The 24030-nt window shown below is 38.9% G+C and overlaps 1 protein-coding gene across 1 annotated transcript in view; it reads left to right on the forward strand.

Moving 5' to 3' along the window:
• Positions 1 to 9159: 9159 nt before the first annotated feature.
• The window catches only part of p2rx3b (purinergic receptor P2X, ligand-gated ion channel, 3b), a 40388-nt gene continuing 25517 nt past the window's right edge, over positions 9160 to 24030 (forward strand). The window contains exons 1-5 of the mRNA XM_039809255.1: positions 9160 to 9663; positions 18362 to 18497; positions 18587 to 18658; positions 20964 to 21033; positions 21209 to 21302. Coding sequence (XP_039665189.1) covers positions 9542 to 9663; positions 18362 to 18497; positions 18587 to 18658; positions 20964 to 21033; positions 21209 to 21302 — 494 coding nt within the window. The 5' untranslated portion in view covers positions 9160 to 9541. The remainder of the gene's footprint in view (positions 9664 to 18361; positions 18498 to 18586; positions 18659 to 20963; positions 21034 to 21208; positions 21303 to 24030) is intronic.

Genomic DNA, 24030 nt, shown 5'->3' on the forward strand with positions numbered 1-24030 from the left:
TGACTGTATCATATGGGCTGAAATATTTGCCACCAGAAACTGAATTTGAATCATTTATATTTGAATTTGAATTGCTAAACTTGAATAATTGCATTGAAAAACTGAATTTGAATCACATAATTTGAAATTGTATTGTTTAATTTGAATCATTGCATTGAAAAATTGAATCTGAATAGTATAATTTGAAATTGAATTTATTCGTTTGTAACTGAAGTCCAATAAAATTTGATCTTCACTGAAAATTCAACTTTCTATATATCCTCACATTCAGTTCTCACTATTCAGATTCAGATCAGCAAATTCAATTTCAAGTTACTGAGACAGACATCCGGGTACTTGGAGGATGAAGGAAGAGCAATCGAGCGCAGATCGATAGGTAGAGTTCAGTGGCGCAGATACACAGGACTCCTCTTCGGCCAGCACAAACGTTTTGGAGCACAGCCTCGCCTTGACCCAGAGACTCATAGATAATATAATCTACCTGTTCACAATGTTCACAATGTAATGCCTGGTGTTAGTAGGCCTAGGTTTATTAGTCACATTCTTCCACTTAAGTAAACTTAAAATGAACTATCGCTACTTACCTTAGCCTAGCCTACTGCGTGCAAAATAGCGTAATGGCTGCCATTAAAGGATGCCATTGTGTTGACTGTTCTGCACGGCAGTGCAAAGCATCATGGGACTAGGTTATTAGTGTTGTTTAAGTGTTTAGTTTAAGTGGGTAAATGATGTTCTGTTAGTTCTTTTGTTATGCATTTACATTACCTAGGTTTTAGTCCTGATAATGTGCTCATGTTTGTTTACATTATCTTTGTTACATTTGTTACCATGACTGAAACACTGGGTTAGGTTGATGACCTCTGTGTATCGCGTGTGTGTAGCGGTTGAATAAACTTCCACAGAGTTCTATATCTCTGGCTCTTCAACTTCTTCCACGTAGCTTGCTACAATAGTGTGACTATCCATATTTGAGAATACATGTTAATTAATTTAAACATTTGAATTGCATTGGTTTACTTTGTACATCAGCAAGCCTGCAATACAATGTGATGTAAGTCTCCTGAGTTTATACAAGATGTTTCCACATTAAAACGCAAAATAGTAAATTATTATTTGAGTCTATTTTTAATCAACTCTAATATCTGATCGTGTGTCTCCTTCCTTAGAGCGTTTATACACATATTAAAGTTAGTTTTGTTTGTGATTTAAAAGTGTCACTTTATCATCATGTGCAGTAACAAACAAAACAAACAGACTAATTCATGTGTTTATAAAAAGAATATTTATTATAATCAGTTCACAGATCTGAGTCCAAACAGAAACTTCACCCTTCTGAACTAAGAGGTTCTGCTTCAAAGTGAAGTTTAACAGACTGAAATGTCCACTCCAGGCTCACTCCTCCACTATTCATTCATTTATTTCTGCCTGTAGTTATTTATTTAACGAGACTTAAAATCATGTTTCGTCGTCCACAGTCAGAGTCCCGCCAGACTCCCTTTAGGAAACCTCTGATTTAAACTTCAGGCTGTGACAGTCCGCTCCGCTGAGTCCTGGTTCTAGTTCTCCCGGGCTTCCCTTCCTCCAGCCGTCCCAGCAGTACGGCCCGGGCCTCCAGCAATGTGGTGTCGGTTTGGGCTTCCAGGAAGCGGGCAGTGAGCTCCAGATCCTGCAGCCGCAAACGGACTCTGCTGCCCCGCTTTAGCTTCTCTCCGTCCGCCGGCCGCCGGCAAACGCATTGGAACTTTCAGCCGAAATTTACATACAGGTCGTCCTGGACTACGTGGAAGATCCTGCCGATCACCACTCTGTCTTTGGCCGGTCCCATATGGATCAGCGGGGACCGCCGCAGCAGCGAGACGAAGCGGTGTTCCTGCCCGGGGAAAGAGACGCTGCCGCCGGCCATGGTACTTGTTAGAAAATCTCTAAAAGACGTGTTCGTTTGATTTCTGGAGGAAGGAGAGGCTGGGGTCGAATTGAAAGTTAAGCAAAAGGTTTAATAAAACAACATGATGAAAACGACAGTCAAAACACAATCAAACTTAAAACATAAAACACTGCCAGCAGCAGACTGCAGACATGCTTCCCCTTGTGGGGACACAGATTGCAGCCATGCGACATGACAAAACAATAGGCTACACTGTAAACAGCGGACTTCAACATGCTTCCCCTTGCGGGGTCACAGATTGAAGCCCCGAATCTTTCTCCAGATCCCACATTTATTCCCTACACCTGGGTGTTTCCTCAAATGAAATCTTCCACTATTGGTCAGATGTCTCTCAGGTTAAGGACACACCTCTGATTTCCAGTTTGCTACAGGTCACAGACAAAGGTCATTTATCTTGGTAGTGCTGATTATATTCAAGTTTACAGAGTTTGCATTTCCTTTGTTCTAACCCAGACTTGGCACCAGGAGGTTGGAGACTCAAAGAGACGTTTCTCTTCATATGTTAATAGTTGGTTTTAACCTAATCTATCTTCAAGAAACAGGAAGAGAGGGGAAGAGAAATAACCAGCTGCTTTTACCTTAGTAGTTATTCTAGATTCCATTCCTATTTTCATAACCTGACTGCAGCATACAATGTATTATTTAAAACATAAAACATAAGCATGGTTTTAACTTTTTACAACCTAACAAACTCTCCACCTCCCACTGCCGCCGGAGCTCAGATTGCATATATATCATAAAACACATTCTCACCTGTGAACTGTTATCCCTTGCTGTTTGGTTTTTGTCATTTCTTTCGTTCCAACATCCAAAAACAGTTTGGCATCTTTAGTGCTATTCCTGCGCCACTGAACTCTACCTATCGATCTGCACTCGATTGCTCTTCCTTCATCCTCCAAGTACCCGGATGTCTGTCTCAGTAACTTGAAATTGAATTTGCTGATCTGAATCCGAATAGTGAGAACTGAATGTGAGGATATATAGAGAGTTGAATTTTCAGTGAAGATCAAATTTTATTGGACTTCAGTTACAAACTAATAAATTCAATTTCAAATTATACTATTCAGATTAAATTTTTAAATGCAATGATACAAATTAAACAATACAATTTCAAATTATGTGATTCAAATTCAGTTTTTCAATGCAATTATTCAAGTTTAGCAATTCAAATTCAAATATAAATGATTCAAATTCAGTTTCTGGTGGCACATATATCAGCCCATAGTATCATCTCTACTATTAATTCACTTAGGTGCAGAAATGAAATTATCTTATTGGGAGACTTTAACAAGAACAGGACTGATAAATCCTCAAAAGAAACAAACATTTTTGGAAACTTAAACCTAACCCAGCTTATCAGAAAACCTACCCGTGTTACCCTCCGGGGTCAATCTCTGCTTGACTGTATACTGGTTTCTCATCCAAACAGGTTCATTAAAGCAGGAATTATGTCCGGCTGTTTCAGTGACCATGCCATTGTATATTGCATCTGGAAAATTAAATTGCCAAAACTACCACCCATATTAATTAGAATTAGGCAATATAAGAAAGTGAATATTAACCATTTCATTGATGACTTGATTTTAATTAATTGGGATAGGTTTCATCTTATTCCAGATGTAAATAACGCATGGGACTTTCTATACTACTTCTATACTAATTTAGTAACGTTATAGATAAACACACTCCCATAAAAACCGCTAGTTTTAAGGGTGTGCATCTTCCAAAGTATATTTAGACAGAGAGATAATGCCTGGGATAACTTTCATAAAACCAAAGCTCCGACTGACTGGGAAAGGTATAGGCAATTGAGAAATTATAGCAAAACTATTTCCAGAAATGCTAAATCTAGCTATTATAAGAAATCCCTTGTACATGACTTTAAAAACACTAAACAGTTCTGGAATACAATTAAAGATAGAATTAATACATCCAACAAATCCTCACCTACTAATCTCACAGTCAATAAAATCATTTTACAAGACCCACTACTAATTGCACAAGCGTTCAATCAACATTTTTCCCAGGTATCTTCAGTTACAGTTCCCAATCTCTCTATTGATTGCCACTTAAACAATTTCCTGCCCAGTCATAGTTTCTCTTTCAAGCATATAACACCTGTGAAGGTAGAAAATGCAATCAATGCTCTAAAAGTGAGCAGTGGTCCTGGGTTGGATGGCATTGAAGCCAGATTTCTAAAATGATCATCTCATATCATTATGTATCCGTTATGTGATCTCTTTAATGTCTGTCTACATGTGAAATACCTGCCATATGGAAATGCTCCTGTATCACTCCACTTCACAAAGGCGGTGATGTTCTTTATCCCAATAATTAGCGACCAATTTCAATCATCTGTTCTATTGCAAACGTTTTTGAAAAAATTATTTACGATCAACTGTCCCATTATTTAAATAAGTGCAATATCTTATCGCCTTTCCAATCTGGCTTTCGATCAAATCACTCCACAACCACCGCACTATTAAAGCTTACAAATTATATTTTCTCCGCATCTAATAACAGTCAACTAACTGGTGCAATTTTTATTGATTTAACAAAAGCATTCAACTCAGTTGATCACTACTTGCTCTTAGATAAACTGTTCTCTGCTGGTCTGTCATGCAATGCATTACTCTGGTTCAATTCTTATCTCCATAACAGAAAATAATGTGTTATGATATAAGGATGCAAATCCGATATATTAACTCAGCAACAAGGTGTTCCTCAAGGTTCAACTCTTGGTGCACTTCTCTTTTCTATTTTTGTTAATGACCTTTCATCAATCTGCTCTGAATGTTGTGTTCAGCTTTATGCAGATGATACAGTATTATACACTTCCAAAACTAATTTATTACAGATAGAATCAGCTCTGCAGTCTGACTTTGATAGCCTACAACACTGGCTCATAAATTACTACTTAATAAAACCAAATCTCATATTATGATTTTTGGAACTCCACAGACCATCAAATCCAAATTAAAAGGTCACACATGTGTAATTACATGTTCTGATGGTAGTTCACTGCAAAAAGCTGAACACACCAAATACTTTGGACTTTGGTTAGACTCTGAGCTCTCATTTAAGTATCATACTGATTATATTTTAAAAAGAATAAACTTTGGTATTGTTGTTCTCTACCGCTCCAGAAAATGCTTCTCTCTTACTGTTAGAAAGAAACTTGTGCAACAACTTATCTTACCAATTATGGACTATGCTGATGTTGTATATCAGGTTGCAACCAGCACTAATCTGCTCCCTCTCAATGTTGTTTCTGAATCTGAATCTGTAGATTTGTTCTGGGATGTCCTTTTCACTACTCATCGTTGTCCTTTTCACTACTCATCGTTGTATTATGTATGAAAACTTGCTCTACCATCACCCTCAATAAGAAGACATCAGCATTGGTTGCAGCTTATTTATAAATGTATACATTTCAATTACCCTAGTTATTTAAAACAGCTTATGGTACCCTTTTCCTCTACCTACCACTTGAGACACTCTACACAACTTTTTTTTAATTGTCCATGCTGTATCTTTCGCTACAGCTAAGAAAGCCTTTAGGTTTAAAGTGTTATTTTGTGTCTCTGGTGCTTCCACACGCAAAGAAATCCATCCATGCTGTTTTTGAGTGAGATACGGTTTCTGAATGTGTCCTGCCTTCAGTCTCCGGTTGAGCTGGTCAAAATCTGCACGGCTTGTGACATCACAAGCTGAAACGAGCTGGCTAACCACAACCACTACCTCGTTCTCAATAGCAAAGCACTGCTACAACACACACAAATTCACCATAATCTACAAAAGAACTACTTACATGTGCGCCTTCTTTTAGAAGAAGTCTCCCAGCTAATCCTGCCTTGGAACTGACCGAAGTTGAAGAAACAACCTTTCTTTTACTGTCTATGGAGCTAGCTAGCTGACATGATCTACATCTGAGCTACTGCGCATGTGTGAGTGTAATCAAAGATAGTACAGAAGAAGAAGAAGAAAAGAGTTCTCACTCTGTAGCTAAAACAGAAACCTGGTGAAAAGAGGATCTGCAGCAGTGAGAGAGAGCTGTGCAGTACAACAAAATATGGTGTTTTTTGAAAATTAAACCATGTAAACCTATTCTGGTACAGCCTTAAAATACAAATATGAACCTGAAAATGAGCATAATATGGGCGCTTTAAAGCCCCCTCAGATTGGAATAATCTACCGGTAAACATTCAATCCATTCTATCTCTCCACTCCTTTAAAAATGCCCTGTTTTCCTATCACAGTACCAACTGTACCTGTCCATAATACTCTACAACACCATGATAACACCAAAACCATGGATCACACCAGCCGTGACACCAAATCGAACCAGGGGCCTAAAGTTTGTGTGTGTGTGTGTGTGTGTGTGTGTGTGTGTGTGTGTGTGTGTGTGTGTGTGTGTGTGTGTGTGTGTGTGTGTGTGTGTGTGAGTGTTTAAAAGTTTTTTAAGCAATTATATGATCTTAAAAATCTGGTTAGTTTAACTGAAAGCGTGAATACAGTATTATGAATATGTAAATCACAGCCATGAACATTTCATGTTTCCCATTTGCCACAGCACACAACAAATTGCCCTTGATTAAAGTCAGTCAGGTTGGTCTTAACTTATGATATTTTGTTCTGAACAAAAAAATGAAGCGAGCAAGGAGATATCATGAGAAAAGACTTTTAAAGACCACCAACTGTTATCTCCAGTATTCAACACTGGGTAAATAAGCCTAACCTGCCCGGTCAGGACTAGGGCTGGGTACCGAACTCTGTAATTTATTGGGTACCAACCGAATTACGTCGCTACTACCGAGGGTACACTTTACACACTTTACTTTTCACGTTAAATCAAACGATGCCAAAATTCAGTACCTGAGAGCGTTTAAGCGCAAGCTTATTCGTCCTCTCTGCATGTTGACAGAGAGCGTAGCTCCGACACACACACGCAGATGTGCGGACGGAGCAGTTAAAAACGGTCATGAAAATAAAACTAAAGCTAAAATAGAATAAGATACAAATACAAGAATTAAAGTTACAGTGCAGTGTAAGAAATAACTAAATGTAAAGTAAATAGGATAAATAGGTTTGGAACTATTTTTACAAATGAAATAATTTTTTTGTTATAACAGAGGGAAAGTACCGAAAAAAGGTACAGTTGGGTAACGGAACTGAATTTCAGGTACCGGTATCGGTACCAGTTAAGGTCAACCCGATAATCTGCCAGAGTTTATGATCAGAACTTTGTCCATGGCAACGTCCTGTTATACTTAGCAACAGTCTGATATCTTTATTGCTACTATAATAGCAACTGTTCATCATACCAACTGCTATAATTATTTAGTGTCTCTGTGTCCCAACCCGGCAGCGGCAGATGGCCGCTCACCAAGAGTCAGGGACTGTCCGAGGTTTCCTGTAAAAAGGACATTTTTCCTCGCCACTGTCGCCTCAAATGCTCACTCTTGGGGGGGAATTGTTGGGTCTTTGTGTAGTGTGGTCTAGACCTACTCTATTTGTAAAGTGTCCTGAGATAACTCCTGTTATGATTTGACACTATAAATAAAATTAAATTGAAAAAATAGTTATACAGAAATAACAGACCACAGAATGGCATGATTAACCAATCAGAATTAGTATTCAACAAAGCTATGTACTGTAATACATGTGTATAAATTGTGCTATTGATACATTTGTAGTACTGTGTGTGTGTGTGTGTGTGTGTGTGTGTGTGTGTGTGTGTGTGTGTGTGTGTGTGTGTGTGTGCTGGCTTCCTTTTTATGTGTGAGTAAACCCATCTCTTTGCTCAGTTAGTCCCCCTCATTTCTTTGTCCTCCATTTTTTCCTCCTATTTCCCATCACCTCATCCCCGGTAAAGAAAGAGAAATAAAAAAAATATATATTTTACCACTTCCTCGTTCTCATCCAATTGCAGTCCATTATCGACTCATCATAAGTGACTTGTGTTTAATGGAGGTATTCAGAGAGTCTAGGTGGCATTAGACTGAAGACAGCTGTGATTGCATTAGTGTGAAATGTGATCTCCTGGATGTGGTTTGTGGTGTGTATTCGGATGTGGACACTGATATATGAGGTCTGATTCTAGCTTTAACATAATGGATATAATGCACTTTCAATCATCAAATACTTATCATAGAATTGATTTGCATCTGAAATGATAGCAATGGAATAATGGCTCATGTTGATTTAAAGTTATGCATCAGTATGTTAGCAATGTAACAATACATCCAGCTAACAGCTGGATTCAGCTGGGATTACCAAAATTGGACCTTAGCCGTTGGGCACATTTATCAGCCATGGGGCACAGGGTTTCACGGGTGGGCACTACTTTTAACATTAGGTTAATTCATTAATTTTACTTTGAGCATGCTTACACTCCTGCCTAATTTTTTTATATAAATTCAATATAGTGACATACATTGTTTACTGAACAAATGTATATGTGACAAAGGCAATTTATTATTTTGGTGGATTTTTTCATCAACCAGTCTCCTTTGCAGTCAGTTAAGTTCAGTTACTGAGAAATAATGCCTACCCTTTGACCAATCAGAATTGGTTATTCACCCAAGCTGTTGTATAATCCTATTATAACACACACACACACACACACACACACACACACACACACACACACACACACACACACACACACACACGCATGCCAATGTAGGCTATCACACAGCCAATAAACAAAATGATGCATACCGACCACAATCAAATGGACTTTCAATCTCTACCTGCACTATGAGTCTATAAGGCTGAGTATCCATATCTATTTCTGAGCACCAGCATCTTTTTTTTTTAAATTGTTCCCAATAAGTAACAATTGAGTGCTTCTAGTTAAAAATCTTTAAACTTTTCACAATGGTATCTTCATTGTCGCTCATTTTCAGGGAACCAATGAATTGCACAACAAAAAAAGCTCATTTTAATACCTCTGAAAGCAGATTTTAGATGATTTTGTCCTACATTTAGTCAACACTCAACAGTTGCTGTTTTTCCCCCCTTGACTGTGAACCCAGAATGCTTAACCACTTAGTGCATGGTGCAATGAACAGAAAGAGGGAGGGGTGTAGATAATCGAGGGGGTGAAACAGAGTCAGAGATAAACAAGAGGAAAGAAGAAAGAGATAGGCAGAGTGGATAAAGAGAGAGATACAGACAGACGAGAAAGAGAAAGCTGTTTACTTGTTGGCCAGTTGGTCAACATAATACATGAAGTTATAGGAAGTGAGCATGGACTGAAGACTGGTGTCACTGAGCAACATGGATTTCTTTACAGCTCTACCTTTTCCGTGAAGAAGAGATACAGCTCTTGGCTATCTGGATACTGCTCTCAGTGTTGGACTTGAAATATCGATTTCTTTCTTTTTCCAATACTAAATAATAATGAAGACGTCCGCAGCATTTGTGGACTGAAATCTGTAATTGAGGCACACACACTAACAGCTGCTTCATTTTGGGTTTAGTTTCAGCCTTTATATTCACAATCCATACATTTTCTTTATATTCCTTTAAATCTTACCACATACACAAATACATATTGTTATTATACTTACTCAGACACATACTGCTAGGATGTGGTCTTGTATAAAAGACTTCTTGACCTATGAAACCACCAAGTCAGTGGTAGTGAAGAGCTGGACCATCGGCATCATCAACCGTGTCGTCCAACTCCTCATCATTACTTACTTCATTGGGTGAGTATTACCCTTCATTCTGGTTTATTTTAGAATTATGCAGTATTTACTTGGTCTGGTTTAATGAAACAACAGCAGCTGCCAGGTACAGAAATTTAATTTTTATATTTTTCATATTTCATGTAATGTATAAGGCATTGATTTATATATCGCACCTGCCCTGATTAATTGACACTTTTACTATTTACAAGAAACTAATGTTAAAAAAAATTATGAATTAAAAAAGAAAAATTGGTTGACAGTCATTTTTAGGTTAGGTTGTATTACAATGTCTAGTGAATCATTAAAATCATTAGCAAGATTAGGATTAATTTAAATAAATTGAAGTTCAGGTTGGCATATATACATGCAACTTCTCCTGTTCTATACATACGCAAACGGGTATAAATCTTGCAATCTGTCAAACATGCTTTTGAGTCTCTGACTGTACGTGTTACATTTAAGCACAAAGTGTAATTTTTCACAAAAGTTGCATCTTTGTCCACAACATGTGTGTTTTCTTTTGTTTTCTTTTGGCAATTTGTACTTTTCTGATATAAGTGGTGAGTAGTTTGGTACCGGCATTACACACGCATACGGACACAAAGATTAAACGATGGTTACCTTCCACTTATGGTTTTATATTAATGAACCTGGTACATTTAATTACAAATACATTTCAAAAGCCAGCAGCTATAGTTGTACTGATTTATTAAATCCCATGGTTAGTTTTCTATCAGATTTCATGGAGTTATCTTGTGGAATGAAAAAAAGAATGTAGATTTAATTGATTTCTCTGTGTCATTGTCTATTTACACAAAGAGACTTAGAAATGCCCTACTGTCAAAAACATTTTCTTTTCTATTCTTAAATATAATTCTACACATATTTTATATGAAACATTTGAACACTAATATTTTATTATTATTATTATTATTAATACTATATTATTATTATATTTTACCATTTGTATGTCCTTTTGGTGTTTATTTTTTATGAGCACTTAGAGGTTTCGACCACACCCTTACATGTACTTATATTTTAATGTGATTTGTATTTATGTGTGTGAAACAACTAAACATAGACATTACATCTTACTCTGATCTTGTCTTTTGTCTTAATCTAGTTGTTAATGGGTTACTACTCTGATCAGCAGTTATACTATTCAGCCCAGTCTCATGCCAGGTCGTTATATAGTCACGTTATTGTAATCTATTAAGTCGTGGACAGGTTACGTAAATTCCGTTTTTTTCGTGTGGTGATTACGAAATTGAAAGCAATGCATTTTAATGGGAAGCATATTTCGTGATTCCATAACGAAAGCGAGTAGCGAGTAGTTGATAAGGCGAAAGTCCGCGTAGGGCGGTTGGTCGGGTGGGTGGGTGGGTGGATGGGTCATAAAACACAGGACTTTCACGCCGGAGACCGGGGATCGCGCCCCGCGTGTGGCAGTACCTTTGTCCCGCGTGTGACGGTTCCTTACCCCGTTCTTTTTTTTCCTAACCCCAACCGTCTCGTTATTGTGGCGTGAGACCGGGTTGTACTATTAGGAAAACATTTTTTGGCGTGAGACCGGGTTGTACTATTAGGAAAACATTTTTTTAAACATTGTCTGAATTTAAAATTTCAGCTGAGGAGCAAGGAGCATTGTTATTTATCTCCCTTCCAACCATACCCCACCAATCACCTCCTCATGTAGTTCATGCTTCCATGAGTTCCTGATATCAACGTATAGCCTGACATTGCCAGACCAACTCACAAATGCAAGTTAGTCTGGAACCTCTCAGTTCATTTTGAATTTCCATCTGCTGCACATATATGCACTAAGACTGACAAGACTCTTCCTGAACCTACCACTTTGCTATCACTCAACCAATCAATTTAGCGACAAAGCAATGTGTGCGGTCAGACTGGGTTGCTTCAAAGAGTGTCCACTCTTTGTTCAGGCCGACACAAGCCTAGCCTGTAGCTTTTTTAAGATGCACCAAGCACTTAGCCATTTTAGTACAGTAAATGCATGTAGCATGTTACCAGAAATATTATTCTGCATGTTTCGAACTTTGTGACTCTGGTGCACTCATCCAGAAAGAACAGCTTTATGTTATACTACATTAGTTTTTTTTTTTTTGGGCCGCCCCCGAAAGATGTGGTCATAAAGGGATGGACATGGTCAGAAACAATGCTCAGGTAGGCTGTGGCATTTAAAAGACGCCCAATTGGTATTAAGGGGCTTAAAGTGTGCCAAAAAAACATCCACCATACCATTACACCACCACCACCAGCCTGCCCAGTGGTAACAAGGCATGACGGATCCATGTTCTCATTCTCTTTACGCCAAATTCTGACTCTACCACCGGAATGTCTCAACAGAAATCGAGACTCAACAGACCAGGCAACATTTTTCCAGTCTTCAACTGTCCAATTTTGGTGAGCTTGTGCAAATTGTAGCCTCATTTTCCTATTTTTAGTGGAGATGAGTGGTACCCAGTGGGGTCTTCTGCTGGTCTAGCCCATCCGCCTCAAGGTTGTTCGTGTTGTGGCTTCACAAATGCTTTGCTGCATACCTCGGTTGTAACGAGTGGTTATTTGAGTCAAAGCTGATCTTCTATCAGCTGGAATCAGTTAGCCCATTCTCCTCTGACCTCTAGCATCAACAAGGCATTTTGTCCCCCCAGGACTGCAGCATACTGGATGTTTTTCCTTTTTCAGACCATTCTTTGTAAACCCTAGAAATGGTTGTGCATGAAAATCCCAGTAACTGAGCATATATATATATATATATATATATATATATATATATATATATATATATATACTAAATGCATACTTCATCGATGCTCTACTCCCATACCACTTAAGACATCATAACATTTAATGCATGTCACTACAGGACCACAGTAACATGAAAGCTTCCAGGACATTGTAGCTTTATTATCCAGTTGCATCCTTATTAATGGGTAATTAGCGACATATTAGACCAGAACACTGTAATCTAAAGTGAGATCCATCGTTATTTTTCACTGTATGATCTTATTAGACTTTATTAGAAGGTAATTTTAAACAAATTACAAAAAAAACGTACAGTAATCCAAAGTGGGGTCCATCCTTGTTTCCCTCTGTCAGATCTTGTTAGATCTTATTAGACTTTTTTAAAAGGTAATTAGTGACACATTAAAGCAAAAATGGCTAATTGGTGCACAGATTTTCATATATTAGTACACAGGTAACACACATGGTATTTTCACAAATGTATTTAATTATTTATTTATTGATTGATTGTGTATGGCCGGTTGGAACTGAAGCAGTGTGATCCCTTTTAGATTATTTTTTGGGGCTTTTCCGCTTTTAATTTCTTTTTTTTTTTACAGGACAGCTAGGTGAGAAAGGGGAGAGAGAGGGGGAAGACATGCAGGAAATTGTCACAGGTCGGATTTGAACCCTGGACCTCTGCGTCGAGGCATAAACCTGATCCAACCCAGCTACAAGCGTGTGATCCCTTTTTTAAACAACGAGAATCTCCTCAGATATGTGACCTCCTAGACAAAAGGCCACATGCCCAACATGAGACCTGAAGCACCCTTTTAATAATAATAATAATAATAATAATAACTTTGATTTATATAGCACCTTTCACGAAACCCAAGGACACTATACAGAATTACTGGGGCTAAGCTAAGCTAAGGGAGTTAGTAGGCCTAACAGGTGGTGTTTGAGGAGTTGTCCAGGGATGAAGCATTGTGGATAGCTGCAGGGAGGGTGTTCCAGAGGGATGGGGCTGCAACATTAAAGGCTCTGTCTCCGAAGGTACAGAGTCTGGTGTGGGGAATGGAGAGCAGGCCAGCATCTGAGGACAAAGGAACTGGGCCTACCTGGAAAAGGACAAGCCTGAAATACGAGGTGCCATCTGGGACATTATTCACAATTATCTCACACACATACAAGTGAAATGCTCTCACACGCTCTACTTAAATGTACTTAGTAGTGTTTATGAGAGCGTTTCAGTATTGCGTGTGAGTGTTTCAAAAGTGTTTATGAGAGTGATTCAGTTGTGTGTCTGTGTGTGTGAGGTTCAAGTATAGTATGTGAGAGTATCATCTTTCAGTATTGTGTATGAAAGCATTTCAGTAGAGTGTGTGAGAGCATTTCACTTGTATGTGTGTGAGTATGGAGTTTTATTCCTAGCTTTATTCGAGAGCGCATTCTTTCAATTTGAGAATATTTCTCATTGATTTCACGTTTAGATTTTGTAATAATTTTGCTCAAAACCTTGCTCTCACACTCAAATAGCCACTGCTCGAGCTTGGATTTGCTGTGCTTGTGTTCAAACTTTCTGCTTGGACTCAGATATGTTGTTGTTGCCCTTCTCCTCGCACTCAGGATGCTTCTGTGCGCTTGCAAATCTTCTCTCGGATTTCTCCTCCGCTCTCAGATTTTTTGTGTTACAACCCTGTCAAAATCCCCCCAACCAATAGTATGCCAGGTGTAGTGTTGACCAATGAAATGATCCCTGCCCCATTAAGGGTGCATTAGCCTTAAGTTAGAATGTCCCTTGCGGTTGGCTACTTTGTAACCAAGTTCATTTACCCCTGCCGTTCAACGCTTTGTGATAAGCACCAACCAGCAACCATTCAGTCCAGCAGTCATTGGGGCACGCAAAAGTAAAATGAAATCGCTATTTCTATACCACTAACAAGGCTCAAAATATCACCACACTTCCATGGTAGCATAATGAGGGTCCCTACACTTTCTAAGTGTACAGACAGTTTATTAAAAAGATAGTTTATAAAGACTGTACTGTACTAAAACTGGTCACATTCGATTAGCATGAAAACATATCCCAGAGAATGGTCAACTCTGTACCCATGTGTTATGTACCCCTAGGTTCATTTTGCGCTGGATTTCTCCTTTAAAAAGGTTTTTTTTTTTTATTAATACAGAGCAAACTGAACAGAAAAAAACAAGTATTTTGTTTCATTTCTTTTATTCCAGATGGGGCTGAAGGACTCGACCACTGTTCAGCTGCTGCATCATGGCTTCAGAGTCATATCACCAACCATTAAAGCTAAAAGTCACACTGCTGCTCACTTTAATTTGCCACTACCTCATAACTTTAAATTTGAGTTAATTGTTCTTGTATAGTTTATTTTCTTCTCTTATACTAGTGGTATATACGTCCTATTTAATTTAATAATTCTTATTTTGTGTTGCAATACCTGAATTTCCCCTCTTGTGAACAATAGGCTTATCTTTATTTGAGATCATATCATAACCACGCTCACCAACTCACCTGTACTACCTTGTTCATCTGTTTGCTAATATCAATGTTCCTGCTACAGTAATTCCTACAGGCAAAGTATACTGCTTCATAGGAATTAAAGCCATTTAACAACTTGCAAGGATACCCTTGGTGCAGAAACGGGGGTGAAGTCCTTGTAGATCTCTGGCACTTTGAGGACAGACAGATCCAGCAACTCTCCACTGTTGTCTTTGTATAGTGTGCTCCTATTTGAGGCAACATTCATAGACATCAACCCATAAGATATTATGTGTACATATCTTACTTTAACATAATTACTAATCATTTACCTTACCTTCTCTGCTTTGGTTTTGTGGACATCACAGTCATTTTCTCTACCGGGCGTGGTTTGACATCCTGTGAATTTAAGCAAGATGAAGAAATGATGCGTGTATGTAACATGATGTGAGTGTAGTTGTAGTATTTGAATTATAGTACAATGACATTATTCTCAGACTTGCCCTGGTTCTTGGTTCGTGCCACTGCTTCCTTCCCTCTGCACAGGTGACTACTGGGGGAACCACTGGGAGTTTGAGTTGGGAGGAATGTGCTGACTGGAACAACACAGTGTTTGTTTGTAGTGTCTGTGATGCAGCTCAACAGGGGTACTTCAGTTCCACCTGGAAGAAGAGAAACTGAAACAAAATACTTGTTCTTTTCTGTTCAGTTTACTTTGTATTTATTTCATTAGGGTAAAAAATACAAAATAACTGTGATATTTTAAATAGTGTTATAGTAGTGAAATTGTATTTCCTTTTATATAGACTGATATGAATTCATTTATTTTCATACTAATTTTATATGAATGAAGAACAATTACAGATAAACACACAGCAGTGATGCAAAAACCACCACAAACAATCCACTTTCTTGTGCTCTTTCAGTTATATTACGGTTTAAGTTTTACTATAGGCTCCAACAGGTCTAAAATTAGCCAAATCCCCAGGGTTAACCAAACAAGAAAAAATACAAAATGGGGGTCATTAAATATACACATACTGTCTGTCATCTGTCGTTCAATCTAGCTAAATTCTACAAAGAAAAACTATTCGTTTACAGACATCAAGCTAGGCTATATGCACCATATGCTATATGCTTAATTTATGCTACGCACCCTCGTAATTGTGAACGTAACTTGATATATCCCACTTCAAACCTTTCTCCCGTTTGTTGGTTGGTGCAGGTGAAAGTGCGTCGACCATTCTGGGCACATTGGTGACATATGTACTTATCATAAAGCATTGAATGGCAGGGGTAAATAAACTTGGTTACAGAGTAGCAGGGCAGGGATCATTTCATTGGTCAACAGTACACCTAGCAATGGTTGGAGTTTTTTGACAGGGTTGTAACACAAAAAATCCGAGATTGCAGGAGAAATCTGAGAGAAGATTTGCAAGTGTACAGAGGCATCCTGAGTATGAGTTTGAGCAGAAGCACAGCAAATCCAAGCGTGAGCTGTGGCTATTTGACTGTGAGAACAAGATTTTGAGCAAAATTATTACAAAATCTAAACGTGAAGTCAATGAGAAATGCTCTCAAATTGAAAGAACGCGCTCTTGAATAAAGATAGGAATAAAACTCCATATGTGAGGTAATTGTGAATAATGTCCCAAATGGCCCCTCATACAGAAAAGTCACACGTACATGAGAAGTTAAGTTTGAACCAAAACACTGGTTTCTGATTGTATTTAATTTAAAAGTTTCATTTGCTGGAGTGAACTATTTTAGTGTTCCTGTAACACTTTCTGGATCCTGTTGAAACACTGCATTGCGGCAACGTAACACTGCAGCAGAGCTCTTAAGTAGACTGAAAGAGAGATTATTTAACGTATACTGCTTGCCAGAAGTCAGATGTCACCAGAGGTAGAATTTTTTTTTGACCACTAACCTAACACACACACACCGCAGACACACATATACACACACACCCCTAGTGACGTGATAGTGCAACAAAGTTTCACTATCTGCCATCTTGGGGTTAAGAAGGCAGTTTGTGCCTTTCCTCGAGTAGCCATTTTGTGCATTGTGCTAAAGAGCCTCAAATCTTACAGTTTTTCATCCGCCATCTTGGATCTCACATGGCTTAGCTACCCACGTGAGCTTGTCGTCATCTTCCCCTCTCTCTCTATCTCTCTCTCTCTTCTTCACACACACACCCACACACACACACACACACACACACAAACACACACACACACACACACACACACACACACACACACACATTCATCAATATACTATTAAATTAATCAATATCTGTATTTTTAAGAGAACACAATTTTGTGATGATGTATTCACAATTCAGTTATTGGCCCCTGATTCCAGGGTGGTGCCCTGTTCGATTATTTGTCAATTTGATAAAGTTATTAATACACATATTCATAACATATATTGATCAAATATCTTTGATAATTGCTAATAATTTAATCTGTACCGTCCTAATTCCCAACAGGCCTATTGCAGTTCTCCTGTGTCTGGTGTTTCACAGCGGGACACTGGGCTATTCGTTTGCCTGTGAAGACAGCACAGAGTGTTTTAAGCCTATTGCTTGAAGATTTCGCACTGTGCAGCCCATAGAGAAGATGCACTGGAGACCTCCGCTGGCCAAGCAGGCTTCTTCCAGTTTAGCGCTGCGCTATCTTGAATGGGGAATAAATTATTTAATCGTGGGACTCTTCTAGACAAAATGATATCGGACCGAATGGATCAAATTCTGATGGTAACGAGTAATTTTGCGGGGGGTTGTGACACTCCAAAAAAAATTATCCACTGATTTACAGACGTGTCTTTTGCCATGTAAGTCTAAGGGAAAAAAAGTATTTTTGGACCAGAGGGCATCACATGCTGGGCCGGGAGTTGAAATTCCGCTTTTTGGCCGTTAAAGCCAAAGCCCGGCGCATTTCCTGGGGGCCTGGAGCAGATGCATCTGCCAGAGCAAGTAAAAGATTACCTCCCAGCCAGCTGGTAGATGCCATACAAAAATTAACTTAAAAATCTTTAAACCACCAAAGCTCCTTTCAGGTCACTGCTTGTTAAGTAAAGAGCAGGCGACAACAGTGAGCAGTCAGACAGCAGCTACAGCTTAATAGCCTATTAACTACTTCACAGTGAATAACTCCACTGGCTCCACTGCGTCTTAGAATGAGGTCTGAGAGGGGTGACCTCTAGCTCACCCAGTAGAGTGTGCACCCCGGCTGAGTCCTGGGCAGTGGCCCGGTTTGAATCTGATCTGCGGCCCTTTGCTGCATGTCGCCCCCCCCTGAGAGAAGCAATACACTAGACATTTTCTGTTCTTGATCAGGACAATGTTTTAATATTTCTATCAGCTTGGCCCTAGGCACAGGCCTAACGTTTCAGTTTTAGCTCAATGTCACATTTGTTATTTGGTGTGTGTGTGTGTGTGTGTGTGTGTGTGTGCTTCAGGTGGGTGTTTGTCAATGAGAAGGCCTACCAGGTGAGGGACACGGCTATTGAATCCTCAGTGATGACCAAGGTCAAAGGTTTTGGAATCTACAATAACAAGGTGATGGATGTTGCAGACTACGTCACTCCTACACAGGTATGGACGGATAGTTGGATGAATGGACAGATGGATGGATGACTGATAGTAGGATACAGTGATGGTGATGTGCTATGTGTTTTCCACAGGGAGCTTCAGTCTTCTGCATCATCACCAAAATGATTACTACAGAGAACCAAGTCCAAGGATACTGTCCTGAGGTCAGCTATTGTCACTACCATTACTGCAATACTACCTTTATTAGTGCCTCACCATTATTAATATTTCTACCATCATTACAACTGGTTCAAAAAAATATAGCCATAAGCGGCGATTCACGGGTTCAAACCTAGCTTCACAAAGCTGAGCAAAACCACTTCAGATGATTTTGTTTTTTCCAAAATATATTCATTGCATTTTTCTCTTTAAAGTGCAGAACAAAAGATCACTGAACCCCCTTCAAACCCCGTAATACAACATTCTCGGCCTAAATAATAAATCGAATTACAAAAAAAACCCAAAAACGCTGGTATAAATACATAAATATATACACAGACACATACATATATACCTGTATACACATACATACGTATACTCGTATACGTATGTATAAGTCACATTTAAAAAAAATAGATAAATAAAAACTAAAATAAATAATACAGTCATCCTATGCTCTCCTACATTTACAATTTTTCCATATTTTGTGCTGGAGTACAGATTCACACACACAGTTATGTAGTCTTTCATAAATTGCAGTAAAGGGGTCTACGTCTCGTAAAATCCTCAATTTGACCATTTACTAAGTAAGTACGTTTTTCCAAAGTCAGGTTACAAGACATCTCCCCAATCCAATGGCTGATATTAGGTTGCATGGTATCTTTCCATTTCAGTGCAATTACATGTTTTGCCTGTATTAAGTAAAAATGAATAAGTCTCTGTTTCTTTGTGCTTACTGGGAAACATTCAGGGTATATATGTAATAGACATATTTTTACTTTAATAGGAATAGCAGTCTCTGTCAGTTTAGAAATCAGCATGAGAACCTCTTTCCAGAATGTTTGACGTTGTCGACAGCTCCACATGCAGTGCAAAAGAGTTCCACTTTCTTCATTACATTTAATACCATCGTCAGAAATATTGGGATTAAAATGGTGTAGTTTAACTGGTGTAATGTAAGTCCTAAGTAACCATTTAAATTGTATAAAAAACTCTACAGTGATATCTAGGTGTAGATCGTTCTTCCAAGCTGATAAATATGAGTGCGAATTTTCTGTAGAACCTGATGATAATAATATAATATAATACATAGACATCTGGCCTCTACCATATAAATTGTTTACTGTGAGATGTTCAATGGTGGACAGTGAAGGCACCAAGGTAGTTTTAATTTGGGAATAGATGTTGAAAGTGCTTTCTTGGAAGGTCATACATATCTATTAACTGCTGAAATGACATCAGAGTGCCTTCACTACACGTCTATGATTTTACTCAATCCCTTATCCATCCAGTGTTTAAAACCTGCATCACCTCTCCCTGGTTTGAAATGATCATTTCGCAAAATTGTTGTAAATTATTGAGTGTGGTCTAGACCTACTCTATCTGTAAAGTGTCTTGAGATAACTTTTATTATGCTTTGATACTATAAATACAATTTAATTGATTTGAAATTGAGATCCAAAAAGTATCAAAAGGACCTGGATAAACTTTTGCTAAGGTATTGTCTGCTCTAAGCATGTGTAAAAAAAAATTGGGGCACATTCAGCCTCGACAAATGGCCTTGGGTGGCAGGGTTAGTATATTATTGGGTTAGCTCAGTTGATAGAGCAGGCGCACATATAGAGGTTTACTCCTCGACGCAGCGGCTGCAGGTTTGACTCTGACCTGCGGCACTTTGCTCCATGTCATTTCCCCTCTCTCTCCCCTTTCATTTCTTCAGCTGTCCTGTGGAAATAAAGGCCTAAAAATGCCTGAAAAAATAGAATTGGCTGTTTAATAAAAATAATTGACTATTTGTTCCTTTTTTTCATATAGACTATCAAGCAATGCTTTATTTAACTGCCACATTTTTGAACGTGGTTCGGCAGGATGACAGGTTGACCACAACGTTCACATAATATAGTAAACAAGCCAAGTTATGTGTAATGTAATGTGTGCTAAGAATGCTAACAATGAATCTGAAATGTGCAACATTTTGCAAACACTAGCATATCAAACAATAGCCAGAGACTATATCATATTAAATTTCTGTGAGCTGTAAATTTAGACACTGAGCAACATTAGTATTCAATGCGAGTCATTTTCTGCTGGCCTAATGGATGCAGATTTACTCTCTGTTAGCTCTGTTTTTGGTCTTTGATGATTCTCAGTGAGTTTGTCCCTACAACGCCCTGTTTAACATTACATGTGTGTGTGTGTGTGTGTGTGTGTGTGTGTGTGTGTGTGTGTGTGTGTGTGTGTGTGTGTGTGTGTGTGTGTGTGTGTGTGTGTGTGTGTGTGTGTGTGTGTGTGTGTGTGTGTGTTACTCAGAGTGAGAAGAAGTTTACTTGTACCCACGACAGTAACTGCACAAAGCACCTTAACAAGCCAGGAAGTTATGGTGAGATCTTCTCTCTGTTTCTTTTTCTTCTCTTATTATATCAGTATTTGATTAATTTGTTTTCATGATTATTACTATTATTATATGTATTGTATATTTGTTGAATCACCATGTTAGAACCTACATTATTGGGGGGTTTTGCAGTTTGCATATAAGCTTTTCTTTTCCTCCTCAGGAATTCTGACAGGGAAATGTGTTCCTGTTAACACCACTCTCAAGCGGTGTGAGATAAGAGGATGGTGTCCTGCCGAGATCGACACCATCCCAACGTAAGATGATACTGTGCATGTGATAGAGAGCTTTGTACAAGGCTTCACGGAACTTTTTACAAGGCTTCACTGTCAGTGTTCTCTATCGTATCGAGACTATCTCTCCACCATTACATATTCCATATGTACGGGGACGATCCCCCTGAGGTCAGGTACATGAATACTTCTTTAATCAAAAACTTTCAGTTGTATCCACTTATAAGTATCTTGGAGTCTCTCTTGACTCACATCTTACTTATTGTGAGCATGTCCGAACCCTAACCAGTAAGTTAAACCAAAAGTTATTTGTTTATAGTAAAATTAGACCATATTTGCTGCTTTCTGTTTCAAAGACTTATCTTCATGCCATCCAGTGTTGGGGAGTAACGGAATACATGTAACGGCGTTACGTATTCAGAATACAAATTATGAGTAACTGTATTCCGTTACAGTTACAATTTAAATCGTTGGTATTTAGAATACAGTTACATTGTTGAAATCAATGGATTACATGACGATACTTCTCTGTTTCACGAGTTTATTCACTCTGAATAAATTAAGGCAACTCTATGCATTTTCCAGAAGCCCCGATATGAAATCGAAAAAAATAGCTATTTGCGTGATCAGTCACAATGGAGTCGGAACCGGCACGACAGAGCCAGGGCAGGAATAAGTTTCTATCTTGGAAATTCAAACAGCATTTCACATTAAAGAACGAAAAGGGAGAATGAAATATAACTGTGCAGTGCAACCTGTGCTTGCCAGCAACCAACCTCCTTTCAGCGTCCAAAGAATCCACCTCCAACCTGAAGAAGCATCTTAAAGTAGGCTAAGCTATTTTTTTAATTAGCCAAGGGTAGTCGTCTGCTGTAGTTTTACTGGTCACCTTGCTATTTTAAAATTGACGTGCGACTTTACATTCTCCTACGTGCTGATTTACTAGCTCCAGAGCCGTTTAAAGACTAGCCCCGTTTGACATGCTAGCTAACGTTAGCTAAAATTAGCTCGTGGTAGCAAGACTGCGGTTAGATTTTTGTAGTATGCAGTTCGGGACTACCAATACAATAATCTATCTGCTTGTTCAGGTACACATTCAGCTAGTTGGAATGAAAAGAACACACCATTATAGGCCTGTTTAGTAAGCTGGATGTGATAGCTGCATTCCTACACTTATAAAACGCAATTCAATGTGGAAGTAATCCTGAAGTAATCCAAGTATTCAGAATACGTTACTCAGATTGAGTAACGTAACGGAATACGTTACAAATTACATTTGTGGGCATGTATTCTGTATTCTGTAACGAAATACGTTTTGAAAGTATCCTTCCCAACACTGATGCCATCATTATGTCCACTTTGTCGTATTGTTTACCTGTTTGGTCACTTACAACAAATGAGATTCTTGAACCAGTAATAAAACTGTATAACAAAGCCTATAAGCTACATGTTAGGCTTCCTGTATGGACTCACCACTGTACTGCACTATCTCTGTGTAATGCCTTGACATTTGAGAATTATAAATTAAGCCTTGGGATAAAACTGTATTATCAAATTTTAAATGGTCACACTGTAGCTGCTCTGTCTACGTTGGTTCCAAAACCTAGTTCAAGGTCCAAGCGTATTACGAGATCTGCAACAAATGGACTTCTGCCTTTACCGGCTTTTAGAAACTGTTATGGACAGAGATCTTTTTTCTATGTGCTCACAAAAGTCTGGAATGACATTCCACAGCACATCAGAACCTTAACGTCAACAACATCATTTAAATTAACATTTGCTCGCTATTTAATGGAGAGGTTTACCTGCGACCATTAAGTCAGCTTTATGGCTTTGCCCTGTTGCTCATTCTCCTGGTCTGTGTGTTTGTGACTGTTTTTGTCTAGGAGTTTTTGTTGTGTATATGGTGTTTATGTTCTGCAGAGCAGGAACCTGCTGAAAATCAGTTTTACACTGAGTCAGGCCCGATTGTCTTTAATCTTTTCCTGTTTAATAAATAAAAAATGAAATGAAAATGAAAATAAGACACACCAGCTTTCCCGGCCACGCCCTATGCTAGTTCCTATAAAGCACCTGTGCTGGCATGGAATCACTGATTGTTTGATCTCCACCTGAGGAGTATGGTTACGTGTTTGCAGACAATCTCATCAACAGAAACTGTGGGTTGCAATGGTGAATTTGCTTACCTGTTGAGTTAGGAGCCTGTCTGTGAGCAGCCTCCATGGATTGTTGTTCCCATGTTGCAAACAACATAGCCTACATGACAACGGTTTTGACTGTCTTCGGGAGTCCGGTTGCAGCGGCTGCTTGTCCTCCCGTGTGTCTCCCTTTACCGGCATATTGCTTGCGTCCTCATGCGTCCTGAGGATGATGCCGCTTTGCCAGTTCCAGCCGCATTCTTAGGTTGACTGGTGGCTCTGCCTTCACCTCATGGGACTGAGGACATCCAGATAGTTCTCCTCACTCTCCTCTTCTTGAGACCTGTGCATGGTTGGTCTCATAGAGGCATGGATCCTTTGGCTGGTGAAGCATAGCAAAGAAGTGCGCTGCGACCAGTAGTTTACCACCAGCTGGTCTCCACAGAGGTGCTGTCCACAAAGGCCGCAGGGTCAGCGGCCGTTGGTACAGCCTCTAGGTGACTCAGCATATCTCTGCCCTGGAGCTATATCTGTTCACCTAGCACTCCGCCAGATCTTGCCCTGAACTGAGAGGTCATCGTCTTTGTCAAGATTGACAAAGACGATCGACAGCC

This window comes from Perca fluviatilis, chromosome 1 (genome assembly GCF_010015445.1).
Source record: "Perca fluviatilis chromosome 1, GENO_Pfluv_1.0, whole genome shotgun sequence".
Classification (NCBI taxonomy): domain Eukaryota; kingdom Metazoa; phylum Chordata; class Actinopteri; order Perciformes; family Percidae; genus Perca; species Perca fluviatilis.